General features: G+C 36.1%; 12 protein-coding genes and 1 non-coding gene across 13 annotated transcripts; 9 read left to right on the plus strand and 4 right to left on the minus strand.

Annotated features, from left to right (window-relative positions):
* Window positions 1-2: 2 nt before the first annotated feature.
* Window positions 3-1,317, minus strand: KQ657_002288 (uncharacterized protein; the record flags this gene model as incomplete). Its single annotated transcript, XM_043193060.1, has 2 exons — window positions 3-38; window positions 316-1,317. 2 exons carry the CDS (start codon window positions 1,315-1,317, stop codon window positions 3-5), a joined length of 1,038 nt encoding a protein of 345 aa, XP_043051448.1.
* Window positions 1,318-1,986: 669 nt separating this feature from the next.
* On the plus strand, window positions 1,987-3,975 carry ARG83 (Arg83p; the record flags this gene model as incomplete). The annotated part of the gene is made up of 2 exons (XM_043193061.1): window positions 1,987-2,046; window positions 2,203-3,975. 2 exons carry the CDS (start codon window positions 1,987-1,989, stop codon window positions 3,973-3,975), a joined length of 1,833 nt encoding a protein of 610 aa, XP_043051449.1.
* Window positions 3,976-4,203: 228 nt separating this feature from the next.
* On the plus strand, window positions 4,204-6,576 carry KQ657_002290 (uncharacterized protein; the record flags this gene model as incomplete). Its single annotated transcript, XM_043193062.1, has 1 exon — window positions 4,204-6,576. The coding sequence occupies one exon, from the start codon at window positions 4,204-4,206 to the stop codon at window positions 6,574-6,576; it is 2,373 nt and encodes a 790-aa protein (XP_043051450.1).
* Window positions 6,577-6,878: 302 nt separating this feature from the next.
* On the plus strand, window positions 6,879-7,649 carry KQ657_002291 (uncharacterized protein; the record flags this gene model as incomplete). Its single annotated transcript, XM_043193063.1, has 1 exon — window positions 6,879-7,649. The coding sequence occupies one exon, from the start codon at window positions 6,879-6,881 to the stop codon at window positions 7,647-7,649; it is 771 nt and encodes a 256-aa protein (XP_043051451.1).
* A 210-nt stretch (window positions 7,650-7,859) lies between these two features.
* On the plus strand, window positions 7,860-8,981 carry IPK1 (inositol pentakisphosphate 2-kinase; the record flags this gene model as incomplete). Its single annotated transcript, XM_043193064.1, has 1 exon — window positions 7,860-8,981. The coding sequence occupies one exon, from the start codon at window positions 7,860-7,862 to the stop codon at window positions 8,979-8,981; it is 1,122 nt and encodes a 373-aa protein (XP_043051452.1).
* A 29-nt stretch (window positions 8,982-9,010) lies between these two features.
* On the minus strand, window positions 9,011-11,056 carry NCP1 (Ncp1p; the record flags this gene model as incomplete). Its single annotated transcript, XM_043193065.1, has 1 exon — window positions 9,011-11,056. The coding sequence occupies one exon, from the start codon at window positions 11,054-11,056 to the stop codon at window positions 9,011-9,013; it is 2,046 nt and encodes a 681-aa protein (XP_043051453.1).
* A 677-nt stretch (window positions 11,057-11,733) lies between these two features.
* KQ657_002294 (Smc5-Smc6 complex subunit) lies at window positions 11,734-12,582 on the minus strand (the record flags this gene model as incomplete). The annotated part of the gene is made up of 1 exon (XM_043193066.1): window positions 11,734-12,582. One exon carries the CDS (start codon window positions 12,580-12,582, stop codon window positions 11,734-11,736), a length of 849 nt encoding a protein of 282 aa, XP_043051454.1.
* Window positions 12,583-12,800: 218 nt separating this feature from the next.
* ECM38 (Ecm38p) lies at window positions 12,801-14,555 on the plus strand (the record flags this gene model as incomplete). The annotated part of the gene is made up of 1 exon (XM_043193067.1): window positions 12,801-14,555. The coding sequence occupies one exon, from the start codon at window positions 12,801-12,803 to the stop codon at window positions 14,553-14,555; it is 1,755 nt and encodes a 584-aa protein (XP_043051455.1).
* A 271-nt stretch (window positions 14,556-14,826) lies between these two features.
* Window positions 14,827-14,899, plus strand: KQ657_002296. The gene has a single exon. It is a non-coding gene; the product is annotated as a tRNA-Ala (tRNA).
* A 619-nt stretch (window positions 14,900-15,518) lies between these two features.
* KQ657_002297 (uncharacterized protein) lies at window positions 15,519-17,261 on the plus strand (the record flags this gene model as incomplete). Its single annotated transcript, XM_043193068.1, has 1 exon — window positions 15,519-17,261. The coding sequence occupies one exon, from the start codon at window positions 15,519-15,521 to the stop codon at window positions 17,259-17,261; it is 1,743 nt and encodes a 580-aa protein (XP_043051456.1).
* A 44-nt stretch (window positions 17,262-17,305) lies between these two features.
* Window positions 17,306-18,859, minus strand: HGT10 (glucose-inactivated glycerol proton symporter; the record flags this gene model as incomplete). The annotated part of the gene is made up of 1 exon (XM_043193069.1): window positions 17,306-18,859. One exon carries the CDS (start codon window positions 18,857-18,859, stop codon window positions 17,306-17,308), a length of 1,554 nt encoding a protein of 517 aa, XP_043051457.1.
* A 4,612-nt stretch (window positions 18,860-23,471) lies between these two features.
* On the plus strand, window positions 23,472-24,392 carry KQ657_002299 (ribonuclease H family protein; the record flags this gene model as incomplete). The annotated part of the gene is made up of 1 exon (XM_043193070.1): window positions 23,472-24,392. One exon carries the CDS (start codon window positions 23,472-23,474, stop codon window positions 24,390-24,392), a length of 921 nt encoding a protein of 306 aa, XP_043051458.1.
* Window positions 24,393-25,051: 659 nt separating this feature from the next.
* Window positions 25,052-26,507, plus strand: STE4 (G protein subunit beta; the record flags this gene model as incomplete). Its single annotated transcript, XM_043193071.1, has 3 exons — window positions 25,052-25,055; window positions 25,205-25,213; window positions 25,282-26,507. 3 exons carry the CDS (start codon window positions 25,052-25,054, stop codon window positions 26,505-26,507), a joined length of 1,239 nt encoding a protein of 412 aa, XP_043051459.1.
* Between the last annotated feature and the right edge of the window lie 196 nt (window positions 26,508-26,703).

A 26,703-nucleotide genomic window follows, 5' to 3' on the forward strand; every position in this document is an offset into this window, starting at 1 on the left:
TATCAGATTTCTTTGATAACCAAGTTCATCAGAGAATGCTTCTATTGCAATTGCATCTAATATAAGATAATTGCCTCTGACATAAGATTTCCAAAGAGATTTTGAGATTTTAAATTCAACCATATCACCATTTAAATTTTCAATTTTTCTCTTTTTAAAAGTTTGACTGGATTCATTTCCAAGAGTAGCTGTATTCTCTGGATTTGGTTTTGAGTTTGCAATTTTATTAAATTCTTCACCAAAGGCATCATGAATCCAAGTTTTATTCATTTCCAATTGATTTATTATCATTTTAGTATTTGTTAAATTACAAACAACCTTCAAAGACATTGATTCTTTATCCTTATCAATTGAATCCGAATAATTTTTGAATACTTGGGAGAATTTAAGGGCGATTTTGTCTTGCAATTTCAAGGTGATTATATTAAAACTTAAATTCAATTGCAAAGTGATTCTACCATTTAAACCTTCATTTGAATTGATTTGCATAATCAAAATCCGTTGTTGATCGTTAATTAAAGGCCGTTGATACTCCAATAATGTTTCGTTTCTTCCTGATGAAGTATTTACTAAGCCCTTAGCTTGAATATCATGCAAAGATAAAACAATTTCATGTTTATTTAAGAAAGAATTGAATAATATTGAATGTTTTAAGATTCGTTGTTCTAACCCAAGGAAGCGATAATACCGACATTCACGTATTAATAATGCCCGATGTTCATCACTGGTTATGACCCCATAATTCCCCTTTAACAATTCCAAAATATCTTCAAATAATTTGCTGGATCGAGTATCAATACTTGGAGGAGCATGAGGCGGAGGTCGAAGACTTTTAACTTTTTCGATAATGGCTTTCTCCTGTAACATGGTATCATAATTCAAAGTGAAATAATTTGGTAAGTTACTCTGATCGAAAAGACATTTGGAGATTTTAAACGTTTTCCCTCCTATATTGGCATAGAGATAATCTCTAATTAAAAAATCTTGTAGCCTTGTTAAACTGAAATAAAAACTTTCAGACCATAAATGAATATACATATATTCATTTTCAACATTTAAAGTATACCCTTGAAGATGATTGTAAATATATTCAAATACTTTAGGGTTTCTGTCTATAAACAAAACTGTATCAGCATTTTCTGGAACTTCAAAGAATCTGGTGAAATATGATGGTCCATCAAACGAGAGTGAAAACCCACTTAATCTAAAGAGTTTATAACCAACTTGAATCAGGTATATTTTATCATGAGGTAAGTATTCAGGTACTTCATTATCGTATTCTCTAGAGAGTTTAACCCTAATTGGAAGGTCGGTCATGATATGATACTCCCAAAAAAAATATTAATTAGATGCTGCGCTTATCAGTGTAGAATTTCACTGCTCAGAGCAAGTGACAGCTTTAAGTACCTTGACACAATAAACACAAGTTTGTCTATACACCACAACTTTGTACTTTATAATCTTGTACACCATCATTACTACAATCTTACTACTTTCTTGGACATCCTGCAGATACCGAGGCGTATACAGTCCGGCGGTACTACAAAGCAATTGTATCTGATATTATTCTTCTTCAATTAAGCAGTAGACTAATGTTGATTATTAAGATTGTGTCGTCTTACATTCCATTATCAATAATTTGTGTGGCAACGTCATTAACTGACTAATGTGTTTCCGTTGGTTCAAGCCCACAACCCCCAGCTCCAGGTACTGCATACAACCCCAGGAACCCCATCTTTCGGTATATGTTTGGGATGCTCGGTTGTCCATACCAATTACATCCAACTGACTTTACTTGTGGGAGCCACTGTTATGGAATCAAGAACTCGATCCTTCGATGGGTGTTGGACGTGCCGTAGAAGACGAGTCAAATGTGACCAATTGCGTCCTCGATGCAAGCGATGTACCAAAGGTGGGTTCAATTGTGAAGGATATCTTGTACAATTAGGATGGTGTAATCCATTAGTAACAAATAAGCAAGGTAGAATGGGTACACTATTCGATTCAAATGAGTATAGACTAGAGGACTCGTTTCAAAGGGGAGCAGTGGAACTTGTAAGGTTCCCTAAACATCAACAGTATCAAACGTTCAATCAATTGAACGCAGTCCTACGACGACTTAACAATACTCAACGCCATGTTAGTGTGGGGCCATTTAGTGTATTTCCTATAGCTTCAAAGAAGAAAAGGACACAGACACAGATAAGACTGAACAGTTCAGATGTTGTCACCTATTCGGATGAGCTTGGAAGTGACGATGATGACGACGCCGACGACGATGATGATGATAATGATGATGATGATGATGATGTTCAAAATGCTGTAGTACGGAAACGAAGACTGAATCTTGAACATGAGATATTGCTTAACCAATCGTATGTGCGAGATTCTCTTTTGAACTATGCCAAATTGACCATAATAGGCATAAAGGGACCCAATTATCAGTTCAACGCTCAAAACATGATGCATATCTTGTATCCTAAATTCATATATAATATGGATAGTGATGATGATTGGCTTAAACAAGTGACTGTTATTAACAAGCTATTCAGTTTCCATAGTGATGAGACTATTCAGGTGACCAAGCTCTTTAAGAGTTTAATATCCCAATTTGAAATCAGTAATCATCTAACGTTTGTTAAAAACTATTACCCCAATAATTATCTTGAACTTTTGGTCAGTCCATTCATTAAGGAAGTGACTTTTGAACTTATCTATGATGAAAATTACATTCCGTTGATCAAAACTCCCAGTTTTGAGACAGTAGATGCCAAGTTGAAGCTTCAACTCAAATTGATCGTTATATATTTGATTTTGGGTATCTCATCATTCAATAAGTACTTGAAAGAACACCGTAAGTCCAATACTAATGAGATCCAACAAGATTTAAGAACAAGCATTGAAATAAGGAAGATCGCCATTACCTTAATTAATTTGCATCTTGATGAATATGATACTACCAGGTTTCCAGATGATGATTATGAATATGAGACCACCTTTTTATTGGCCATTTTATTGAATATCCAATTGGATACTTATTTCAGTATCTTTGAGAACCTTGAGCTTTTGTTTGCTATTGGAAGTCATATAGTTAATAAGAAGCTTTCTAATGGCTCTAGCCCATTGGGAATCTTCTTATCGACACTCTTTAGAATCGTCAAAGTATTTTTTGAAAGCACTCACTCTATTGATGTGCACAACTATTCAATCGAAGGAAGATACAAAGATAAAGGCGATCCAAGTGATGATGATGATGATGAAGAAGAAGAAGTTTCTATTAAAGATAGTTCCATTAAAATATCAAAGTCAAAGTCTACTATTTCATATGATGATGTTTCGAATGAAACGCAATGGTATACCAAAGAACCTAATTTCAATAAAGATAACATCGACCCAGAACTTGTCTATTTGATGTACGGGATTCCCAAATCTCTAATTGATATGTTTGTTGAAGTTGTTCTGCTTGCTAATGACAGGAAGATATTTCTTAGTAATATGAAACTACAGAAGCCACCTCCAGGATTTTATAGCAAGTGTGGAAAACTTGAAAGGCAGATCTTCAATTGGGGACATCCTTCAATACCGTCCAATGCTACATTTAAACAATTGAAAACTCATTATAACGTGATGCTGTTTTATAATGCAATGATAGCATTTTATCTTAAGATTGTCAAGAGAGCTCAATGGTATATTTATAAGGAAAACGTACGGGAACTGTACAGATATTTTACCAAGTTGATTGAAATAGAAGATCCCAATGTTAAACCAATTTTTTGGGCATTATTAATTGCTGGCAGTGAATTGCCTGATAAGAAGAAGGAGATTATAGAATATTGGAAACGCAGTCAAAAGAGTAATTATTGGAGAGCTAGACAAATCTCTTATGAAGTATGGGGTGCTAGAGAAGAGGGAGATGAATCTGTTGATTGGATGGATAAAGTTAGAGAATGGGATGTTGTATTGTGTTTGGTGTAGAATAAGGTTTAGTATGTTGTTCGGTCCAGTGAGGAATCGAACAGGGGACAGTAATAGGTATAGAATAAATGGATCCAGACCCAATTTGTCAGACACCAGTACAGTAACATCCCACACTATGACCTGCTACACCAAGTGTCGTGCTCCTACCAACAATATAAACTATAACCAAAATAAATCAACCACCAACAACTACTTCCTTTGACAACCACAACATCAATATAAACAATGCCTATAACATCACTCGAATCGTTTTTATTTGAGCGGAAGCTTGTCAGCAGCTGCCCCATTGAGATCTTACAGAATTCCACCATCGGTATTGATGTTGATCACTATTTATATCGAATTTATACGTTTAAGAAGGAACAATTTTTACCTGGAATTGGAGGTGTACCCTCCAGTTTGAAGGACTACATTCATCTGGATTTACAGGTGTTCAAGGAGTTCAATATTAAGCCCATATTTGTTATTCCCGGAATGAAGATCCAAATCCAGAAACATGACTATAAAACCGGTGAATTGAGCCAACAAGAACAACATATTGAAACCACTTGGATGAAATTAAGTAATAAACCTCCTTATTCTTACAATAATATGGAATCCTTTAGATTGTATAGTGAATCATTACCAGTTAGACCCATGATTCACGATTTAATTACTTATTTTATTGATATTGGAGTGGATTATATGGTTGCACCTTATGATGTTTCATTTCAACTTTCTTATTTATATCAAAATAATATTATAGATATTATTTATGGGTCCACCGATTTATTGTTGACTCAATTGGATAAGTTCATCTTGGGGATGGAATTCCAGTCCAAAGATTTCCGATTCATTGATAAAGCCAAAGTACTTCATGATCTAAGTCTTTCTGAACGTCAATTGATGGATTTAAGTATCTTGGTAGGTTGTGAATTACAACCGACTATGTTCCCTATTTTCCCTCCTATTCCTAAACCAAATCTCACCCAACCATATCCTCAGTTGAGCTATTTCAAAATGGGGTTGGATATCATTTATCAGTATTCCTATAATAACAACTCAAATGACTTGTATGGATTTATTATGGGTTTACAAGATCCAACATTATTAGAATTGTATCAAAAGGGTCACACAGCTTTGAAATGTATCCCGGTGATGAATAAAGATGGATATGTGGAATTATATAACGTGGAAATGGCCAAATTGGGCATCAAGAATAATATTGATTTCTTAGAACATGAAAAGGAACCTGAATCGGAAGAATCAACTTCAGCTGGTAATGTTGTTAAAGTCCCTAATGATGTTCATGATATAATTTCTCAGAGATTACCTCCTGAGTTTTATTTTTATCAATCCATAGGCCTTTTACCAGTGGGGTTATTAGAAGCTATAACTCAAGGACAGTTACATGTAAGACCACCACTTGAAAGCAGTTTGAATGATAATTATAAACGGTTAGTGACTTCAAAGTTCTATACTGAAAGTTTAGATCGTCAATTCAATTTGATTACCCAATTATTAACAAGATACTACGGGTTCCGGAAAATCAATGTTAAATTTTGGTTCCGAGATGAAGAAGAGAAATTAAATAATCGCATGTTTACTCCAGTTTCCAAAATGGTTGAAAAGTTGTTTATTCAAGAGGAAGAATCATCCAATGAGTTTAATTTAACTAAATTTTGGACTCAGCTTAATGGAGGCTCATTTACTGCTGTCAAAAATAAAAAGATAACTTCCGTTTCAGACATTATTAGTACTATTTTATTAAGAGTACTTTACTTGTATGGGATTGTCGATAATAAAACATTGAAATTGACCAATTTGGGTAAAATCTTTCAACGATTTGTTCAAGAGAATCCTGAATCGAATAATATTAATAACTTGATGCTTTTACTTTTATTAATTAAAACTCAGACCATTAGATTTGATGAAATTAATAATGAATTCACAAGTGTTCCTAAATTTTTCAAAGAGCTTTCAAATGATGAATCCATATCATTTGAAAAGACTAAATTGATTACTATGATTGCTAGAGTTTTCACATTGGTGAAATTGAATATTTCTCCAATCAATTATCAAGGACCAATTTCCAGAGGGTTACTTAATTTTAGATCATTTGTTGGATATGTTTCTAATGATTTGATTCATTTATTCGAATGCTTATTGGTTGATTTCATTGTTCATGAAGAGAATAATGATCTCAGAAATTCATTGAAGAATAAACAAGATTGGTACCAATTGATTTCTCAATTACCATTTTATAAAGAAGTTCCAAATACTTTATTAGGAGTTATGGTTGAAATTTACTTTGAATATTCAATTAGACAAGCCATTGCTGATCCCACCAAATCAAAGCAAGATATTATTAAGAACACCAAAGACCATCTTTTGAATTTTGTTTATCAAGTCAATAATACTTCCTTTAATATCAATGTTAATGGTATTAACTCCATTAAAGAGAATACCTTATTTGAAGATTTTGGAATTGGATTGACATTATGGAACGATTTTGTCAAGATGATGATTATTGCCAATGATATTGACAACAAATTGGTATCTGATAATTACTTAGAAAGTGTCAATGAAGCCAACAAGTTGGTTAAAGAGTTTATTTAATGAATAGATGGTATTTCTAGGTGTCGGGGATATATTTTAGTACGTGCGACATTAATGGTGCCCGCGACATTTTACATTAAGTAAATAAAAATTAGTGCCCCATAACTGTTACTACTCTCTTTGTATATCTTTAACCAATGTTCAGACAAATAATAAGGACCCTTACAGTTGGGCGGCGAACAGTTGTCAATGATCTAAGCGAGGCAATTAATAGTAGACCTCGAATCACGGGCAATGGACCGTTCATCGAACTTCCTCGATTCGAACCTATAGGGCAACCATCGGATTTACTCCTGATAAAGATGCCTCAAAGTTCAACAGTTAACATTAGAGATGGAGCGTTGTTGGCTATCAATGGAGAGTTGGAAGATATAGAGAGTATTTGTAATCAAGGATTCCAAGAGATTAGTGCTCGTAGTGCCGTATCATTGGTAGTGAAGAATAATGGGACTTACTCACTAATAGAGAACAGAAATAAACAAGAGCAATGGGTTATTTTCAAGCAACAAAGTATCATTGCATGGACAGGATATGACATTGAGTTATCTCCCAAAAAGATCTTTGCAAAATGGTTGAGTTATCAGAGTCTGGGTAAAGGGTATATTGTGCTTAGTGGTGACGAAGAATTGGTTGAAGTTGATTTAAAAGATAAAGATCAATATATGTTTATCAATCCTGGATCATTGGTAGCCACTAATGGTGATATTAGTACTATAACAATGGAGTATCATCACAATACCAATACTGTTAAACAGTATTTATCCAAATTATTACCGTCATTTAAAGTCCCAAGAATGGGTATTATGGGTGGTATAGTCAAATCAATGTCTGATACATGGCAGACTTTTATTCAGCCAGTGACTTCCTCGGATATATGGAAGAAAATGTCAAGAACTAGTTCTACAGTTTACCACTGGTTAAAACTTAATGTCTATGTACGAGTTGTTGCCCGACCTATGTATTTGAAGATGGTTGGTCCGGGGAAAGTATTGCTTGATGGGGGACAACTACTGAAGAGTAATGGGTACTTTTCCAAGCAAGAGATTTTAAGAGCATATGAGAAGAAGAAGTAATATTTAACATGTCTTCGACCGCATATTAGTGTATGCATATATACGAACGTGCATATAACACACAAACGCAGGTCCTTATATAAAGAAGAAATACGACACACAAAGAACACCTAAATTGCTTTGGTCTAGACCCTTATAATTCCATTTCATTTAAACATTGATCATAACGTTTTATTCATTCATTTATATATATATTTACTCATCACTATCATGGAAATCCATAAAGTCGCTTCTCCTCAAGACTGGGTGTATTTTGCTAAAGGTGCAGCCAACATTCTCTTTGAGTACAAAGGCACCAATGATTTCCTAAAGAATAAACTCTTACGACTTCGAATGAACAATAAGGATGAAAAGGAATATATCCTGACATGTTCACTTTTTGACTTCGTTGAATTGAAATGCAAACAGTTGTTTGAGCTGCTGGAGATTACGGATATGCAACTTGTGGTGTTAACTCCCGAGTTTCTCAGACAATTAGATACGAATGGTACCGAACTTAAAGAGTCTGAAAAATACGGGTTCTTAATCCCCAATAATGTCCCCAGTGATTTTATCAAGCTTAAGGGAACCAAGAACTTTTGTTTGTTCTATAATGAGTCTTCGGTGATCGCCGAAATCAAACCTAAATGGTTATACGACAATTATAATACCAATTATTGTCGTTCGTGTCTGCTGGTGCAATTGCGTCAGGGGTTGAATTCCAAGCGTCATTTCTGTCCCTTAGATTTACTTTATCCTCAGACAATTAATAGAGTAGTTGATGATATGTTTGGTATATTCTCCGAGGAAGACTTGGCCCGATTATACGACAAAACCAAGATCGACATTAAACAATTGTTTGCTTTATATTTGAAAGATTCAGACAATATTTTCCAGAAACTAAAGCATTTCCAAGCTGCTAAAGACTCTTCAACTTATCTTAGAAATGTGTCGGATGCAGAACATGTCCCTGATGACTTATTGCTTATGATGACCCTAAGAGATGTCGGGTTATTTTTAAAGTTTGACAAATCCCAACAAAAGCGGCCGGAAACGGATTTGGAACCGCTGTTATCATCGTCCAATGATTTGGTTAATACGTTGCTACAAACTTCCACCCAATGGAAATCTCAAACCTCAATCAATACTACGGGGTTGAAAGTGTTGAACTATAAAGGTGATGAATATTACGTCAATTGTAACATTTATGATTTGGATCTAAAATCAAGACATAAGCTTGCTCATTGGAAAAAGACTGAACAAAGCTTACAACAAATATATTATTCCAGTAATCCCAATTGGAGATATTGTATCAAACTTGATGGTGGTGGGGACAAAGAGAACCCTTACTGATATAATTATAATATGATATAATATAACAATTACCATACATCTTCTTGGTATCTATTTTGAACCTTGAAAGATCTTATTAATTCAGCAGCCTTTTCTTCAGTTATATTTCTTCCCTTGGCCAAGATTGAACCTAAAGTTTTTTGAACATCTCTAGCCATTCTAGAGGCATCTCCACAAACATATATGTAGGCACCCTTGTCTAATAATTCATTCAATTTCAGTTGATGCGCTAATAATTTATCTTGAACATAAACTTTCTTGGTTGGATCTTCTCTGGAAAAGGCCACCTCCATTTGGAATGAATCTCCTAATGCCTTGGCATACTCTGGCCATTCATTCTTGTATAGATAATCTTCATCTCTGGTTCTACATCCATAAAACACAAATGTCTCTCCAATAGTAACACTTGGATCATTCTTTTTTAAGGTGACTCTTTCTCTAACAAATCCTCTCATGGGTGCAATCCCAGTACCTGGACCAATTAAAATTATGGGAATTGAAGGATTGGAAGGTAACTTGAAAGTTGATCTTCTAACATGAACTGGTAATTTGAAATTAGAAAATTTACCTCTTGGACCTTTTAAATCATAATGTAAAAAGGGTTCTGATTTTTCATTATTTTGTTCAATTTCCAAATTCTTGAGTAAATTGGTAACAACACCTCCAACCTTCTTATTATGGTGAGTTTCGGCTTCAACAACTGCAGTAACATGGATTGAAGTCTTTTCTGTCAATGATGAGGAAGAAATAGAATAGTACCGAGCTTGTAAATGAGGAATGGTTTCAATGACAAATTCAAATGGAATTTGAGTCCAAGGTTGGCCATTAGATAATTTCAATAATAAATCAGCCACATCCAATTGTTGACTAGTAACTTCTTTAGCAAATAAAAGTTTGTCGTTGGCTAATTTAGTTACTTCCTTTTTAATTTCTGGTGAAGGAGAAAAGTTGGCAATTGACGACAAAAATTGTCTTGAAATTGCACCTGAAATCTCCAAATGATGTCTAATAACAGCTCCATAAGTGATAGGAGTGTGGAATGGAATTGAATAAGTTGAATCCAAGGCTTTAATTTTGAATACATCATTCAATTTGGATTCAACATTGAAAGCCTTAGCAAACAATTTGATATTTTCATCCGAATTCGATGGCCAAATAGCCAAATGATCACCGGTGGAATATCTTAAATTGGACCCACTGATATCAAACTCCGCATGAACACAAGACCGATCTTTAGAGTGGAATAATTCTGTAGTTGTTGCAATGGGGGCAATATAAGGATGAGAATGATCAAATGGACCTCTTGAAGCATTATAAGTTGGATCCAAGTATTTTGCACTTGGTTCACCATAAGATACCGTTTCGTCATTAACATCTTTATCCATGGGGATGATCTCAATAGCAGGTTCATAAGTTAAATCATGTTCTTCGAAATTCAAATCATTCTTCAAAGCATCAAATACTTTTTCCTTCCAAGCCAAAAAGTCTTCATCCATGGTACCTTTACCATCATCACCTTCACCATAAGGAGCAAACGATTCTGAACCCAAGGATTCCAATTTCTCAAAGACATTCTTCCCAATAGCATTATAAAATTCGTAGGTGGAATTACCTAATCCAAATACGGTATACTTCAACGTAGCCAATTGGTCTGCATCATTTTGTAAATAATCATAGAATTCAACAGCATTATCAGTTGGTTCCCCTTCACCATAAGTAGCCATAAGGAAGAAAACCAATACGTCATTGGAAATGGTATCCAACGTGTCATAATCGTAATCTGCCAAATCAGCAGTCAAACATTTTAAACCAAATCTAGAAGCTAATTCCTTCAGTAATTTAGAAGCATAATCCTCCGCTGTACCTGTTTGGGACCCATAAAACAACACGGTATTCTTGTTATTCTTCTTTAAAACCTCAACCAAATCTCTCGATGATCCTGAAGAACCCGTATTGGACAAGAAGCCCTTTTCATTAGCATTCCCCGACCCAAAAATTTGATCCTTGGCGAAATACGCCACGACGGCCACGGCCAATGCAAACAACACTGCAAAGTCTAAAGTATCCAATGCCATAGTAATAGCCGCTATCAATTAGTTAGTTCGACTAGTACAATGAATTCGACTAGTATAATAAATTCGACCAGAATAACAAAAAGGATGTGTTCTGCTACGAATGAATGTATTCTGCTACGAATAAACTGTTTTAAACGAATGGAAAGAAACGACACTCTATATAAGAATGGATTCTTGCCAATAATGTCGTATGGTGATCCCGTTGCCTTTTTGGGCAATATCAGGACAATGGCGAGATACCTATGTCGGAAAAGATAGTTGTAAACGGAAATTGGCTTTCAAGCTTTTTCCTATTTGTGGTTTTAGTTTTCAATTCCGGGATTTGGTTGTGAAGAGAGGACAGCTCAGTACAATACTAACTAATGTGGCGACAAACTAAGACTAACGTACGTTAGTTTGTAAGGTGTAATGTCCTTGTTATCGTATAGGTTGTACAATCAATGGACTGGCTGAAAAAATTGTACGTGGTAGCGCGCATATGCGTAGCTTCCATTCGGTACTAAAAGCAAAATGTCACAGGCATTGAGGGGTCGTTTAAACGTTGTAACGGCACATGAAGAGTACTAAAAAGGTAATATTGATCTCTCCATCGCCGTTGTTGACTAATAGTAATAATAGTAATAATAATAACAATTTTAATAGTATTCTATACATATATTTTTTCAATGACATAAGAATTATTCATATGCTCTCCCAATTGTCTTGACCACTTTCTCTTCAACATCTGGGAACTTATCTCCGTAAATAGTCTTAACCAATAGCAACATTTTATCCGATGGGATCTCCATTAATGCCCGTGATCCTAAAGTATACGTTTCCGATGTATTAGTTGTACCATGAACTGTGTTTGCACGCTTTGAAAGGTACTGTTTCCTTATCATATCAATGATCAACTCTTTATAGTTCATATTCAATACTTGATTTCTATCATTCAAATTATTGGATATACCAAACAGTTGTAGTTTACTTAAAAGTTCAGATTCTTGAAGATTATTCTCAGATACAACCAATAAACATATCACCAAAGTAAATACTCCAGTCTTGATAAGTTCAGGATTGGTTAATGGAGTTGTTGTCTTTGATTCTGTCCCCACAAGTTTGAAAACCAGCTCATTTTCAAGACTTTGATTTACCTCTTGTTGCCATAGGTCCCCTAAGATTTCATTACTAACATCATCTAAATGCTTTAGCACAATATATTGACCCGTCCCGGACCCAGTTTCAACCAATTGTAAACCAAATATTCGTTTCAATTGTTGATTAATGGCTTCTATCAAACCATCTATGGTATAAATCCTATTCCGCCCACTAAACTTACCTATATGTGATCTTCGTATAGAATGATCACTGGATTCTCGTGCTAGAACAAATCTTAAGGCATCAATGACTATTTGATCTGCTCTATTGTTAAGTTCCGTTTCTTCATAGTTATCATCTACAAAACTTGTATCTGGTGTATCCTCAGGCTGAATGCCGTCATTTTCGTCACCGTCGTCATCGTCTTCTACGACTCTTCTTCGTTTCATGTCGTGTCGTCTACGAAATGATCATGAAAGCGTGGATAAGATCATCATGTTGATTGTACATCGTTGTTAGCGGATTTTCCTATCGCGGAACAAACTTCCTAAAAGATGACACAATTCCGCTATGCTCTTTCCGCCCCCACATTTGGTTTATCTTTCTATAACAAAGCAACATTCAATCTTTCTGCTAACATTATCTCTGGTGACATTATTCCGCTCTTATGTCTGTCTACAACAAGTTCCCCTCTAGAAGATCAACGGTATCGTCTACCAAGGGAATCGTGGCTCTGAGCCAACCATTGGCCAATGCAGTAGGCATTAAAGTATTGGAACAAGGTGGTAATTGTGTGGATGCTGCTATAGCGATTCTGGCAGCATTATGTGTCCTTGAACCAATGTCTACTGGTATTGGTGGTGATTGCTTTGCATTGGTTTATAAGAAGGACTCCCAATCAGTTTATGGTTTGAATGGTTCAGGTAGATGTGCCAAGGAGTTGAATATTCAACATATAAAGTCCTGTTTGGGAGACATTAATAGACTTCCTATATTATCACCATTTTGTATAACTGTTCCTGGCTCTATAAGGGCTTGGTATGATGCTTATAAGGAATGGGGGTCTGGTAATATAGAATGGAGTGTATTATTTCTGTATGCTATTGAATTTGCTGAGAATGGGTTCCCCGTACTGGCTATATGTGCTGAAATGTGGAAGAGAGCTGTTAAGAAACTCATAATCCAGAATCCTAATTTGAAGAAGGGGAATAATCCATTCTTAATTTATGATGAAACAAATGATACAGTGAGATCACCAATTGAAGGTGAGATTATGAAGAATTTGGACTTTGCTAATACTTTGAAGATTATAGCAGAGAAGGGGACAGATGGGTTTTATAAAGATTTAATTGCGAACGAGATTGTTAATCATTTAACATTGCTTGAGCATAAACTATCTTTAGAGGATTTATCTAATCATGAATCAACTATAGTTAAGCCACTTAAAGTTACATTTATGAATGAATATAATGTTTGGGAAATACCTCCTAACGGTCAAGGATTAGTGGCATTAATGGCTCTTGGAATCATTGAAGAATTACATAACAATGGTACTGTTGATTTGTATTCATTGGAACATAATAGTGCCAGGTTTTTCCATTTACTTATTGAAGTATTTAAAATATCCTTCTATGAAGCCAACAATTATGTTACTGATTCATTACACGCGGACTATGAGATTAAAGACATTCTTAATAAGGGATTCTTTAAAGAGAAGGCTAAAATTTTTAAATGGAATAAAATATTGGACGCTTCAATTGGTATACCAGATCCAAGACTAAAGAGTGATACGGTTTATTTTTCAGTTACTGATTCTAATGGTGATGCATGTTCATTTATTAATTCAGTTTATGAACAGTTTGGTAGTGGAATTGTTGTTCCAGGCTATGGCTTTGCATTACAAAACAGAGGAGCATCTTTTAACTTGTCACCAGGCTTAATTAATAGTTTGGAAGGTGGAAAACGTCCATATCATACTATTATTCCTGGGATGATCACTAATAACATAACTAATGATCTTTATGCTTCTTTTGGTAATATGGGTGGTTATATGCAACCGTTAGGTCATGTTTTACATGTCTTAAACATGACTATTTATGGATTAAACCCACAAGAATCAATTGACTCTCCAAGATTCTGCTTAGAAGCTGATAAAACAAGTCCTTCTAGCGTTGATACTGGATTAGGAAGTGATTCCCCCGTTTCTACTACCAAAACAATCGTCTCGTTGGAAGAAGGCATATCTGAAGACGTTGTACTTCAATTGAAGGATTGGGGTCATACGGTTAGAGTTCTCTGTGGATTTGATAGAGAAACATTTGGTAGAGCTCAAATAATTAAAAGTACTTACCAAAATAGTCAATTGGTATACAATGCAGGTTCAGATCCAAGAGGTGATGGGGCTGCTGTTCCATTGATTTAAATTGTTGTATAATTATAATAGTAGAAATATCATCAATATTTTCATTTTGAAAGACACCATATAAAACCACCTAGAGCTATATAATAACCTAGGCAGAAACCCGGGAAAATATCACTTGGATGGCATCCAAACCGCCATCTGTAGATAGCACATCGCTTACCACCAGCTTTCACTCAGCATTGATGAGCAGTAGCCAACGTCAAGGTCCTTTTCACCAAGTAGCTATTAGAATTCAATGACATATAAAGATGATCTCAACATATAAGAGAATGGGCGTGTGGCGTAGTTGGTAGCGCGTTTGCCTTGCAAGCAAAAGGTCACTGGTTCGATTCCTGTCTCGTCCAAAATTTTCTTTTTTTCTGTATTTTTCTTTTTATTTCCAAGGCAAGCACAAACGTACCATGGGTAAAGCATATGAAATATTGAACCAAATACAGTGAAGAACACGGGGAAGCGAAGCACATGGGATAAACAGTTAATTAAATATGCTATTACTAAGGTGGTTATGATAGCTTTATACTAAGCACTGCGATAATCGCTTCTCAGAACTCAATAGTAGTATGGCGCAACATCTACAGCTCTAGAAGTTTAATTTGCTATCATATTGTAACTTACTTAATTATTAGCAGGTTGCTAGCAGCTGCCTGCTCGGATACATGGGAGTTTCAGGCGTAGAACGAAATAGGAGTTGTATGGGGTCGTACGGACCGTGGGTCGTGCGAAGCATCAAATCATCTGAATTAAAATATAAAGATGATGGTATCAATCTGCTAGTCAAATATAAAGCGTTATTCAAAGCTAAGTAACAAACAGTTCAAGTTACTGAAGCAGTGTATCTGATTTTGGCTCTAATTCTGACTTTGACTCTGACTCTGACTCTGAGTGTGAAATCAGTGTGAAATCTGACTCTGACACTTCCATTTTCATTCATTCATTCATTCTGTCAAACTGGGAGACTACATCATGCCTGAGACGACTACTCTCAGACATCGCACAGGTTTAACTATCGATAAGCCACAAGTGGGCGATAATGGTAGCAAATCGTCCGAGGAGTTGATAGAGAAATTAGATCGGTTTCTTTCATCAATTGAAGCTCGTCTAGAGAACTTTGAGAAGTTCTTTCAATTTAAAGGTGAACAAGAACGTTCCAAAAAGGAAGACCATGAAGTCGCAGTTGTTGATGCGGAAGATGATGCTGATCAAGAAGAGATTGAGGGTAATCTTAAACATACCCGATCTCGCAGAAGAAGCTCATTTATGTCTATCTCAAACCTTGACAATGTACGTCAAAGACTTAAACTTATTAAGGACTCCATGTTAAAGACATCGTTTTCTAACTTGGAGAATTTATACAAAACTCTTGATGAACAGTACAATTATTTATTTAATAATGACGCGCTGTCTCATGAAGGAGGAGGAGCAGGAGGGGGGATTCTGTCTACAATCAGTAGAGAAGTGTTATCACAAAAGATCATTACCACCATTCAATATTTTGATGAAAAAATGTTACAAATAGATGATTTTGTCAGAAGTAACTCTCCTAGCAGCAAGGAGGTGCTACATGAATCGTTTCATAATCGGTTGCGGTATCATAACTTCAATAGGGCTTTGAAGAAGGCTGAAAATGAATATTTGTCCTATTATGAATTACCTTTAGGCTGGAGAGAGAATAAGTACATTGTTCATGGCTATAGGTTTTCATTGCATCATGGTTCAGTTTTGAAATCGCTTTTTCATTTCAATCACAATGAAACTTGGAATATATGGACTCATATATTTGGACTTGTTTTGATGATTTATATTACATTGGTTCAATTTCCTAGTACCGAAATTTATCAGAAGAATACCTTTGTTGATAATGTTCCAATCTATGTGTTTTTGTTTGCTGGAATGGCATGTCTTTTCAATTCTGTTATTTGGCATTGCTATTCGTGTGTGGCCCATCTACCTACCAGAGCTCTTTGTGCATGCTGTGATTATTCAGGTATAACCGTCTTAATCACATGTTCCATTACTGCTGTTGAATATGTGGCCTTGTATAATTATCCTATTTGGCAAAAATCCTTCATGATCATTTCAGCCTTGTGTGGTTTGACAGGGTTTGGATTCAACTGGTCTCCTTATTTTGATAAGCCAGAATGCAGATCCTTAAGAATTGGGTTTTTTGTTGGATTAGCATTTGTGGGGATGATTACCTTTTTCTGTTCTTGTATATTTGAAGGGTTCATTAAATCATGCATTTATTTTGGTCCTTTGTTCTACAAGAGTTTTATTTGGTATTGGACTGGGGTGGTATTTTATGGTGGGTTGTATCCTGAAAGATGGAGATACGATATAATTATTGAAGATGACATGACTCATGCTAAGGCTCATTCTCATTTACATGATGCCATGGAAGTAATAACGGATAACATTGAGAAATCTGGTGAAGATGAAATTCAGATGATTGAAGATGATATTGATAAGGCTATTGAGAAGGCTGATCATTTATTGTCCAGTCAAGAAGAGGAATCTGAACTAAATAGTATCATCGAGAAGCATTTTCCAGAGAAACCAATGTATACACCATATGCCAAGGATTTTATGTCTTTATGGTGGGTTGATTATATTTTTCAAAGTCATAATATATGGCATATATGTGTTATTTTGGGTGTATTGGGTCATTATTCAAGTTTATTACAAATGTATGGGGTTTTAAATAATTAGTTTATCAAATTATAATTATAGAATTGTGTATAGAATATATTAAATCAAACGGATTCCTTCTTACTTCCGGAATTAGAACTACTGTTTTCTAAAGCTTCTGGTTTATCATCAACCAACATGTTCCCCTTATCATTGTCATCTTCATCATAAAAGCCCAATTGGATAGCATAGTCTTCAACTTCATCGTTAGACAATTTGGGCATGTTCTTAGCAACTCTCCAAGGTTGTACACCATCGACATAAGCCTTGGCAAAGATAACATCAACTTCTTCCAAAGTTCTACCAGCAGTTTCAGGATAGAAGAAGAAAATCACCGGTAACCACATGTAGTTCATGGCTGCGAAAAAGAGATAACATCCCCAATCTGATGACGAAATAAAGATAGGTGTGAACATAACCACGGCAAAGTTACAAAGCCAGTTGGTACAAGTAGATACACCAGTTGCAACTGTTCTTGTTCTCAAAGGATTGATTTCAGGAGGGTAGACCCAAGGCAAGGGAAGGATTGTGAAGGCAAAGAAAGAAATAAACAAAAAGATACCCACAGCTGCTCCTTTAGCAGTTTCTGGAGTCTTATGAACCAAACAAGCAAAAGTAATCGTAAATGAGATAGCTTGACCAAAAGCACCTATTAAGAAAAGCTTTCTTCTACCTAAAGTATCCACAAGGAAGAAGGAAGGCAAGGTGAAAAGTGCATATACTGTAGCAAACACACCTCCCATAATTAAAGCAAGACGTCTTTCCAAACCAATCGTATTTTCAAATAAAACAGTAGAATAATAAATAGCGGCATTACAACCAGTAAATTGTTGAAAAAATTGAGTAGAAGCACCAATAACCATTCTGCCAAAGTGTTGAGACTTACCTCCAGTGAACATTTCTCTGACACTAACTTGCTGCTTTTGGTACAGATGAACAGCATCAGAAATAACCAAAACTTCGGATTCAATCTCATGATCATTCACATCAACACCCTTCAAGGCACTTAAAACCAATTTAGCGTCTTCCTTTCTGTGGTTGGCAATCAACCATCTGGGTGATTCGGGTAATTGCGTCATACAACCAAACACAATCATGGCAAAGAAGATTTGAAAGGCAACAGGGAATCTCCATTGAACAGAAGAATCAACATATGATAAACCAAAATCAAGCCAGTAGGCAACAAAAGTTCCAACTGCAACAACAGACCCTTCCAAATTAACCAATCTTCCTCTGTTTTCAGCCTTGGACATCTCCGATTGCCAAACAGGAATAGTGGCAGTATTCATCCCATTACCAATACCGGTAATAACTCTACCAATAACAAATTGCCCCAAACCCCAGTGTTCTCTAAAAGATGCCACGGAAATCACAGTTCCCAATATAATAATTAAAGATCCAATAATAACAAGAGGCTTTCTACCCAATTTGTCACCTCTAAGTAATACAAATATAGCACCAAAGAAACAACCCAATTCATAACAAGATGTCACTGCACCTTGAATCACGGTAGCATGGTGACTGCTTCCCTTTGTAGCTGGGAATTCATCATTAAACTGCGTTCCAGTAATAAGACCCGACATTAAACCTTGATCGTAACCAAAGAGGGAGAACCCCATTGTAGCGGTAAATGTTACTGCAGCTCGTAAACGGAAGCCCAGTAACCCAAAAGTATTTGTTCTGGTAAATAGCTTAGACATTGTAGGGATTCTTTTGAGATTAATGAGAGAAATGTTTATTTGGTTGATGATGGTTTAACCCTTTTTTACGGGGGATAGGATGGCGCTCTTATATGTTGGTGAAAAGTTTTAGAATCACCGTGGTATGTGGTGTTTACAATACATAATTCAGTAAGCAGGAAGACGTCATATCCATACGGCTTATTCGTCATTACAACGTACTGTATGTGATGGCTGCAATTTCCCTGTATTTGAGTTTTATCACTGCTTATTGGGGTTGCACCCCCACATCCAATGAGGCACCAAATTTGGGTCACAAGGGTGCATATTGGTGTACGAGTTTTAATTACTGAGGGAGTGTTAGATGAAAAGAGGGCGTTAATGGAAAGAACTCATTTATTTAGAGGATCGTCCAATAAACTTTCCATTAAGGGCAGCTCCTTGGAAGTTGATTATTAATAGGCAAGCATGAAGGTTGCAGCCATTTCCGATTGCAAATTTTTTACCCTGTTCCACATGGGAGTTTATCCGAAAGATACTACGTCATTGCCATTGATTACTTGTTCGACATTAACACTAAACCGAAAATGGTCGTGTGTAATTGGTGCACTTTTGTTACAAATCTAGAAGAGTTGACACCTGCAGTATATGCAGGTGGTTGTAGCTTAGTGTCTTTGCACTTACGAAACCTTCTTAAAGTAAAAAGTGACACAAGAGTGTATATAACCCGGGAAAGGTAAAGAACATATGTAGTGTTACGTCAAGACCGGATTAATAATTAGAATTCCTTTTGTAATATCGATGTTTCAATTAATAACAAACACAGAAGACACCATGTTTTCAAAAAGAACCTACATATTCCATTCTACAGCTACTCGGAAAACACAAAAGTATAGTTCAATTTGACACACTGAGCAGCAATTGTAGGAGTACCGCTTTATTATATAGTATTAGTAAAGTTTACTGATCAAAGTCTAATGCCGTTTAGTAGTGCATATGATGATATGGAATGGCAAACTACTCTTTACTATATTATCAGATAGACAAAGAATGTGTCTGTTCCCCCACACATTTACACCCAGTATTTTTTGAAATCTTCATCGCTGTGGAAACCTTTTATCATTGACTCTTAATTACATATACTATTGTAATATGGTGCTATTACGTAATGTGAATTGAATAAGCTCCATTAATTTTCACTTTCTTACTGTTCGCCTACTGTGATACTCCTGAACTGAAGTAACGAGTAATCCGGACACAAATGATAAAGGTATTTGGAATAAATTCCAGAAGAAATCCTAATAAGAGGTGTCCAATCTCGTGTAAGGTATTTATACCACGCAAGTAGCTCTAAGGGGGCTGAATATCGCGAACTGCAGCTCGCTTTCTCCGGGAAAAGGTATGAAATCTGGGGTGGCTTTATTCCTTCGTCACTAGGTATATTCGAGCTTCTTAACCGTGGTTTGTGGAGTTGGTCTCATATCACAACGTACACCAAATATTCGTCTATTTGGACCTTAAACTTGGTAAAGCTATGACTGCTTTTGAACGAAGACCTAATACAGTTACTGTGCTTCTAACTCGTGTATTAATCTATGTTGAAAAGTGTCAAACTTAATATAGCCACTTTAAAAACAGAGATCGTAGATTCGTAAACATGGTGGGGTTAAAACTGTACCCCACTCTGTATTATAGTTTCTTGACACCTTATTTTCTGGTTAGTTAATGTATGGATTTTTTGAGCATTCTGAGCCCAAGGCGCGCGTGGAGTTTCCCACTCTTTACCTTCGTCAGTTATTCGGCATTACAATCTGCCGTTGTTCTTCACCAATTGTCATCTCTCGATCTCCTCATTCTGTATTGGCTAGCAATCCCTTCACCAACCAAAGCATGACTGGTGGATTTGCTAGCCAGAATACTTACTCAATTTCACCTTTTTTGTTAGTCCAGATATCATATGGCTTACGATAATGCAGGACCATGTCATCTATATACACCTATTGACGATTATACTTACGTTACCAAACTTAGCGACAAACTGTATAATAGAGGATATATAAATATATTCGCACTGTACCAACTAAGACGGATAAGGTACTTTGGTACTTTGATTAGTTATGGCTTATTATGAATTCTATTCAACTTGAGATTCTAAGGGTGCAAAATATATGGCATTAGTCAACTCAGTTTGTTCAGAAAGCATTACGTCTCTTAAATATACAATCCTTTTCTTGATATCAAATTTCTTCAATTTTTTGTTGTGAACTCTTTAGACTTGCAGCAATTGAGCCCACTTAATTCCACTTTCAGGAATGCTTGCTGTTACAAATACTTTCTTGACTACTCTACGATTATTCCTTCTCAATGTTCATAACTTTGAAGTCGGAAATCAAGGTGCTTTGGGTCTTATTTAGCAGAGCTAGAATATAACATCGCAAACATTATCTTGTGCATTGACTGTATAGCTTGTTGATGTCTACAAATCATTACCAACCATCGTGTTGTGATGTTTCCAATGTTTCGTAGCCAACACAAGCTCAAGTAGATACCAGGAAGCAGAAAACGTGACAAGGAGGAAATAATAGTTTTATACTACCAATGCAATACCTTTAAAACTGTCACCATTACAGTATAAAATTTCGAGTTCTTGTCCACGAGTGAATCGATTCAGCTTCATACAATCTTCAATTGCTTAAGAAACTTATAGCAAAAAGGAAACCATAAATTGTAACAGTTTACACATCTCATTCTTTTTATGCAAGCATTTTCCGCTTCTCAACTTCCTCCGTGCATGGTAGTTCTTCTTACACGTTGTATAACTTGAACCTGATTAGCGAATACAAAAAATGAATACTTCAGTCCTCAGCTCAGTGCTGGCAAGTAATAGTTCAATGTACATATCATATATGGTACAAATAGTGCCCCTCATATGCACCAACCTAAATTCTATTGTTCATGGTTTTAAAGTGGTAGTGTGGCTAGAACGTACCTGATATTGCTGCACTTCTGCTTGTGATACTTTGATGTGTATGCTTCTATGTAGCATCCTCTACACAGTTCACTGGTATGAGCTCCTTAGTTCACTATGCTGCTTCACTCTTCGTCCGTTCATCTCAAAATATCATTAAGGTTCATGTCCTTCAAAGTGACGTAGTATCGTAAGCGTCTACATTGCCATTGAGGTGAAGATTGGCTTATCCTGGGATCTCAGTCTACGATACTATTATTGTATCAGACTTGCTTCAAGACTCATGCCCGTATATGAACATTATGCACTGAAGGCTAAAACGCTCTCTCGTGTATGGTGCAAAATACGTGGTAGCTAAAAAAGGGTTTTGGCCAAAGAGTAAATGAAGTAGGATTAATATTTAGTTTCTAGATGCATGACACCTGAGTAGTTCATCGCCGTTTAACAATTTGCGTTCATTTAACCAGCACCGTAACCCATCGTCCCCACTATGACCGACGTATTCCCTATTGAGATGCTCTATTTATTCATGTAATTTGGTTCATCTTAAGCTATTTAACTTTCAATGTCCTGTGTGGATCAAACAAGGGTTTCTTTTGAAGCCTACTTTCTATGCCGGTAAGAATCAATGAGAGAATATTATCATAGGCAAAGTCAATCAGTAGTTTACTCTCCTCTTTCTTCAACCTAAACTTGAATTGAGCTCCTGATCTCAATACCATTTTGGATAGTGATATGTTTCGAGGCGTGATACACTACATGCATCACGTGATGTAGTAATGCTATTAAATATCTACTAGCACGAAGAACAACTATCAAAATAATTGATTGACGTTTCATCCTAGAAAAGACTTGCAAGATACTTCAAAATATTTCCCTTTTATAATATCTTTGTCTTTATTTGTGATTTTTTATTTTGGATTATCATTTGTATCTCAGCAAAGCTTTGGTTTGTCTTTTCTGGAACAAAGAATGCTCCTATCAAGATACTCTCACGGACAGATATCTCCATAGTCATCCGGCCCTTAAATGACTCCAATACATAAGCATTTATTCTCTCTTAATGTGCAAAATGTGTTGATATTATGATTCAACATAAAATTGGCATGAGGATCTAACCATTACGTTCTGCATGACTTTTGAATTGGTGCTTAACCTTTGATAACTCATGAATCTATATGGTACCAAACCGAGAAATACTTAAAGGAGCCAGTAATACAGAATGCCAACTTGCTTTGCTTTATTTCTATTAGTATGAATAATACCAGATTGTAATGCATACATTTGGTCTCTTTTACTATCTACTTAAACTTTATTTTGTGCCGTAAACGTTTCTATGGAAGGGGTCTTAAATTAAGTAGAGTCTTTCAAAGGTCCTTCTTGTTAACGTCTCTTTACATTGAGACTTATATTTGAATTCTGGTTGCTTCTTGGTGAATGGAACCCTGCTTTACTTTTAGCTCGACACATCTGAGTCCTACTTTGGTTGACTGTACAACCACAGTCTACACACGGTTTTGTGTACTCTTCGCTTTGAATTTATTATAACGAGCATGTAAAGAGTGTAAGGTATCACTTCTGGGAATGCCGTGGTTAAAGGTGTTGGGCAAACAGCTTTTTCTAAGGCGGATGAAATACTATGCTGTGGCCAATGGCCGTAGCAATGGCATATATCAATCGTGGGATACTTGTAAAGCACAAGTTCTGGGCTTTCCTGGAGCAAAGTATAAGAAATTTGATACTTTAAGTGCAGCTCAAGACTTTGTTAAAGGTGGAACTTCTGCAAACTCAAGCGGTAGTGGTGCTAGAAGTAGCACCAATACTAATGGTAATAGAGGCAGTATATATAAATCCGGACATGGCGCTGGATCTTCGATGTCTAAATCGACTTCTTATGCTCGGAAACACGATGAGCAATATAAAGGTATTGGCAAAGCAGTAGCACTTTCATTAACGTCTTCCACGCAGCCCAAAAACACTACCCAAGTATATGTTGATGGTGCATGTAGAGGTAATGGTAAAGCTGGCGGAATGCATAGATCAGGATATGGTGTATATTTTGGTGAAAATGATGCTAGAAACAAAGCAGTACCTCTCAGTAGAATTGAGAGTGCCAAACTATATAAGCCCACTAATCAAAGAGCAGAATTACACGCTGCTAATGACGCTTTGAAAACCATCGAAAAGGAAGTAACTTCTACTCATAGGCCGAATCATAAGTACGAAATTCTCACGGACTCAAAGTACACCAAACTGTGTTTAAATGAATGGTCTGATAAATGGCTTAGAAATGGGTGGAAGAGTTCTAACGGAGGTTCTGTTCTTAATCGTGATATAATTGAAGATGCCAGAAAGCGTCTTGATGTAATCAACGGTACATTGCTATCAAGAGGGGAATCGCCGGTTGTATTTACATATGTTCCTGGCCATCAAGGAGTAGAAGGTAATGAACAAGCAGATCGTTTGGCGAATTTGGGTGCCGATCAATATGATCATTATTGTTAAAAAATATTGTTATCATACTATTAAGATTAGAGTACTATTGTTATATGAAATTGATCCCCGTGAGGGTGGTAATCTAATGTGTCACAATAGTTACCCTTTTAATAACTGGGTATTATTACGTTTGAGTCCATTATCGAAACATCAACTGTAACCCTATATGTAAACTGCCTTGAAGATCAATTGACTCACAAATACCGTTTCCTACATATCATCTACCTATATCGTGGAGGAAAAGTGGTATTAATTGAATCTTTAAAACATGTGAACTGTGGTAGTTTTAACACTGGAAACAAGGTTTCTATTGTTATCGATTGGAGAGGTAATGTTTTCAGTTTAATCCCCCATGCCCCCCTAAACTCAACTGATATACTTTTAATCGTCTTACTAACATACTGAGGCTTAAAGGAGCATTCAGCAATGGTAACTACAGGGTCTTAGACGCAATGGTAAATCGATTTAGTTCAATATAGCAACAGTTAAGTGTCTTGTGAACCAACCATTAAGTGTCTTTTATGTACCCTACGACTTCTGAACACTGTTCACTACTGTTAAATCTGAAACCTTGAAGTATAAAGCGGCACCCAGCTTGGGGCTTTGTGCACCACTTGCATAACACACTTTAGCTGCGAACTAATTGTTAAAATATGCTTTTCTGCTTCATGTGTCTCGATAAGCTCTAAAGCTGTGGGGTCACAGACTGCTGGCAAAACGTCCACTGTACCTCGAGTTGGAAATCAGAGAAGGAAACTTGGATGAACGAAAGTTGCGTGCTATTATACTCTATTCTTTCTCTTTTAATCTCTTTTTTGTAGTCGTTAATAGTAGATGTCGACTCAAGAGCAGATAGCACTAGCTAGAAATAAAGCACGAACTTTATACCTTCAATTAGAAAAGCATAAGAAATCTGTTCAAGATGCTTCGTTACCAACGATAAGTCAACAAGTTGATCATATCCCTAGAAATTCATGTAACTTAAATCATTTCAATACGTTCACCGGCCATCATTTCAAGATTGCAAGTCTTAGATGGGGGAAGAACTCAAAGACCCTATTAACTACCAGTCAAGATGGGTTTATGATAGTTTGGGATGCCGTTACCGGTTATAAAAAGCATGCTATACCATTGGAAAACCCTTGGGTGTTAACTTGTGCTTATTCTCCATCAGAATCTGTATTGGCATCTGCTGGCTTGGATAATGTGTGTACCATATATAAGCAAGTGGGCTTTCAACGAATAGAAGTGGTAGAACCAGGGGGGAAATCAAGTTTACGTACAAAGTCAAACTCACCTAATTATTTCCAATCACAATCACATTCATCTACATCTACATTTTCTTCATCTTCATCTTCTTCCTTGCAAGTTAGACTTAAAGGTCATACGGCCTACATCCCCGATTGTGGGTTCTTGAGTAACCATAATATAGTCACAGTTAGTGGAGATTCTACTTGCATTTTGTGGGATATCACCAGATCCTCGCCTTTGTTCAAATATACGGATCATACCAGTGATGTACTTTGCTTGGCAACAAGCTACCAACAATTACCTGCAAATCCATATCTGTTTGTTACTGGAAGCTCCGATGGTACTATGAAAATTTGGGATACTCGTACTAAATTTAGTGTTAGATCTGTCAATAGTATGGCATATGATGTCAACTGCTTATCGATATTTCCTGATAGCAATGCTATAGCTTCTGGAGTAGATGATGGGTCTATTCATCTTTATGATGTTCGAGCTGATTGTATTGTAAGCAAGTATTGTTTAGAGACGCAGAAGAACAAAACAAATTACTACCCTAATCAGTTGCCTCCTTTGCTGCCTACAACTTTAAGAGGTGGAGGATCCAGAATTTTATCACTGCAACAAAGCATACAATCTACTGCAAACCTACCAGGAGTTACTTCAATTGATTTCTCTAAAAGTGGCAGACTACTTTATTCTACATACTCCGAATCAGGATGTTTAATCTGGGATGTTCTAAAAGGGGAAGTCGTTGGTTCCGTTGGAAATGCTCGAACTTCCAAGTTTAGCCATGTTTCTGTTTCTCCTGATGGCGAAGCACTTGCTACTGTGGGATGGGATGCTTCAATTGGTATCTGGACCAGTGGTCTTTAATTTCTTTTCTTTTCTTTTTTTAATTTAGAATCTATATAGTGCAAGAACAGTAATTATTTAACTAAAAAGGAGTAGTGAACTTTTGTTTCTCGTTATCTATGGCGCAAGGTGTATTAACTTTTCCTGTATACAGTTTAGATTGGTTCATTATCATTATTATCATCAACAATTAGAGTCTCATCTCTTCACTGTACAA

Source organism: Scheffersomyces spartinae (genome assembly GCF_019049425.1).
Source record: "Scheffersomyces spartinae strain ARV_011 chromosome Unknown scaffold_2, whole genome shotgun sequence".
NCBI lineage: Eukaryota > Fungi > Ascomycota > Pichiomycetes > Serinales > Debaryomycetaceae > Lizanozyma > Lizanozyma spartinae.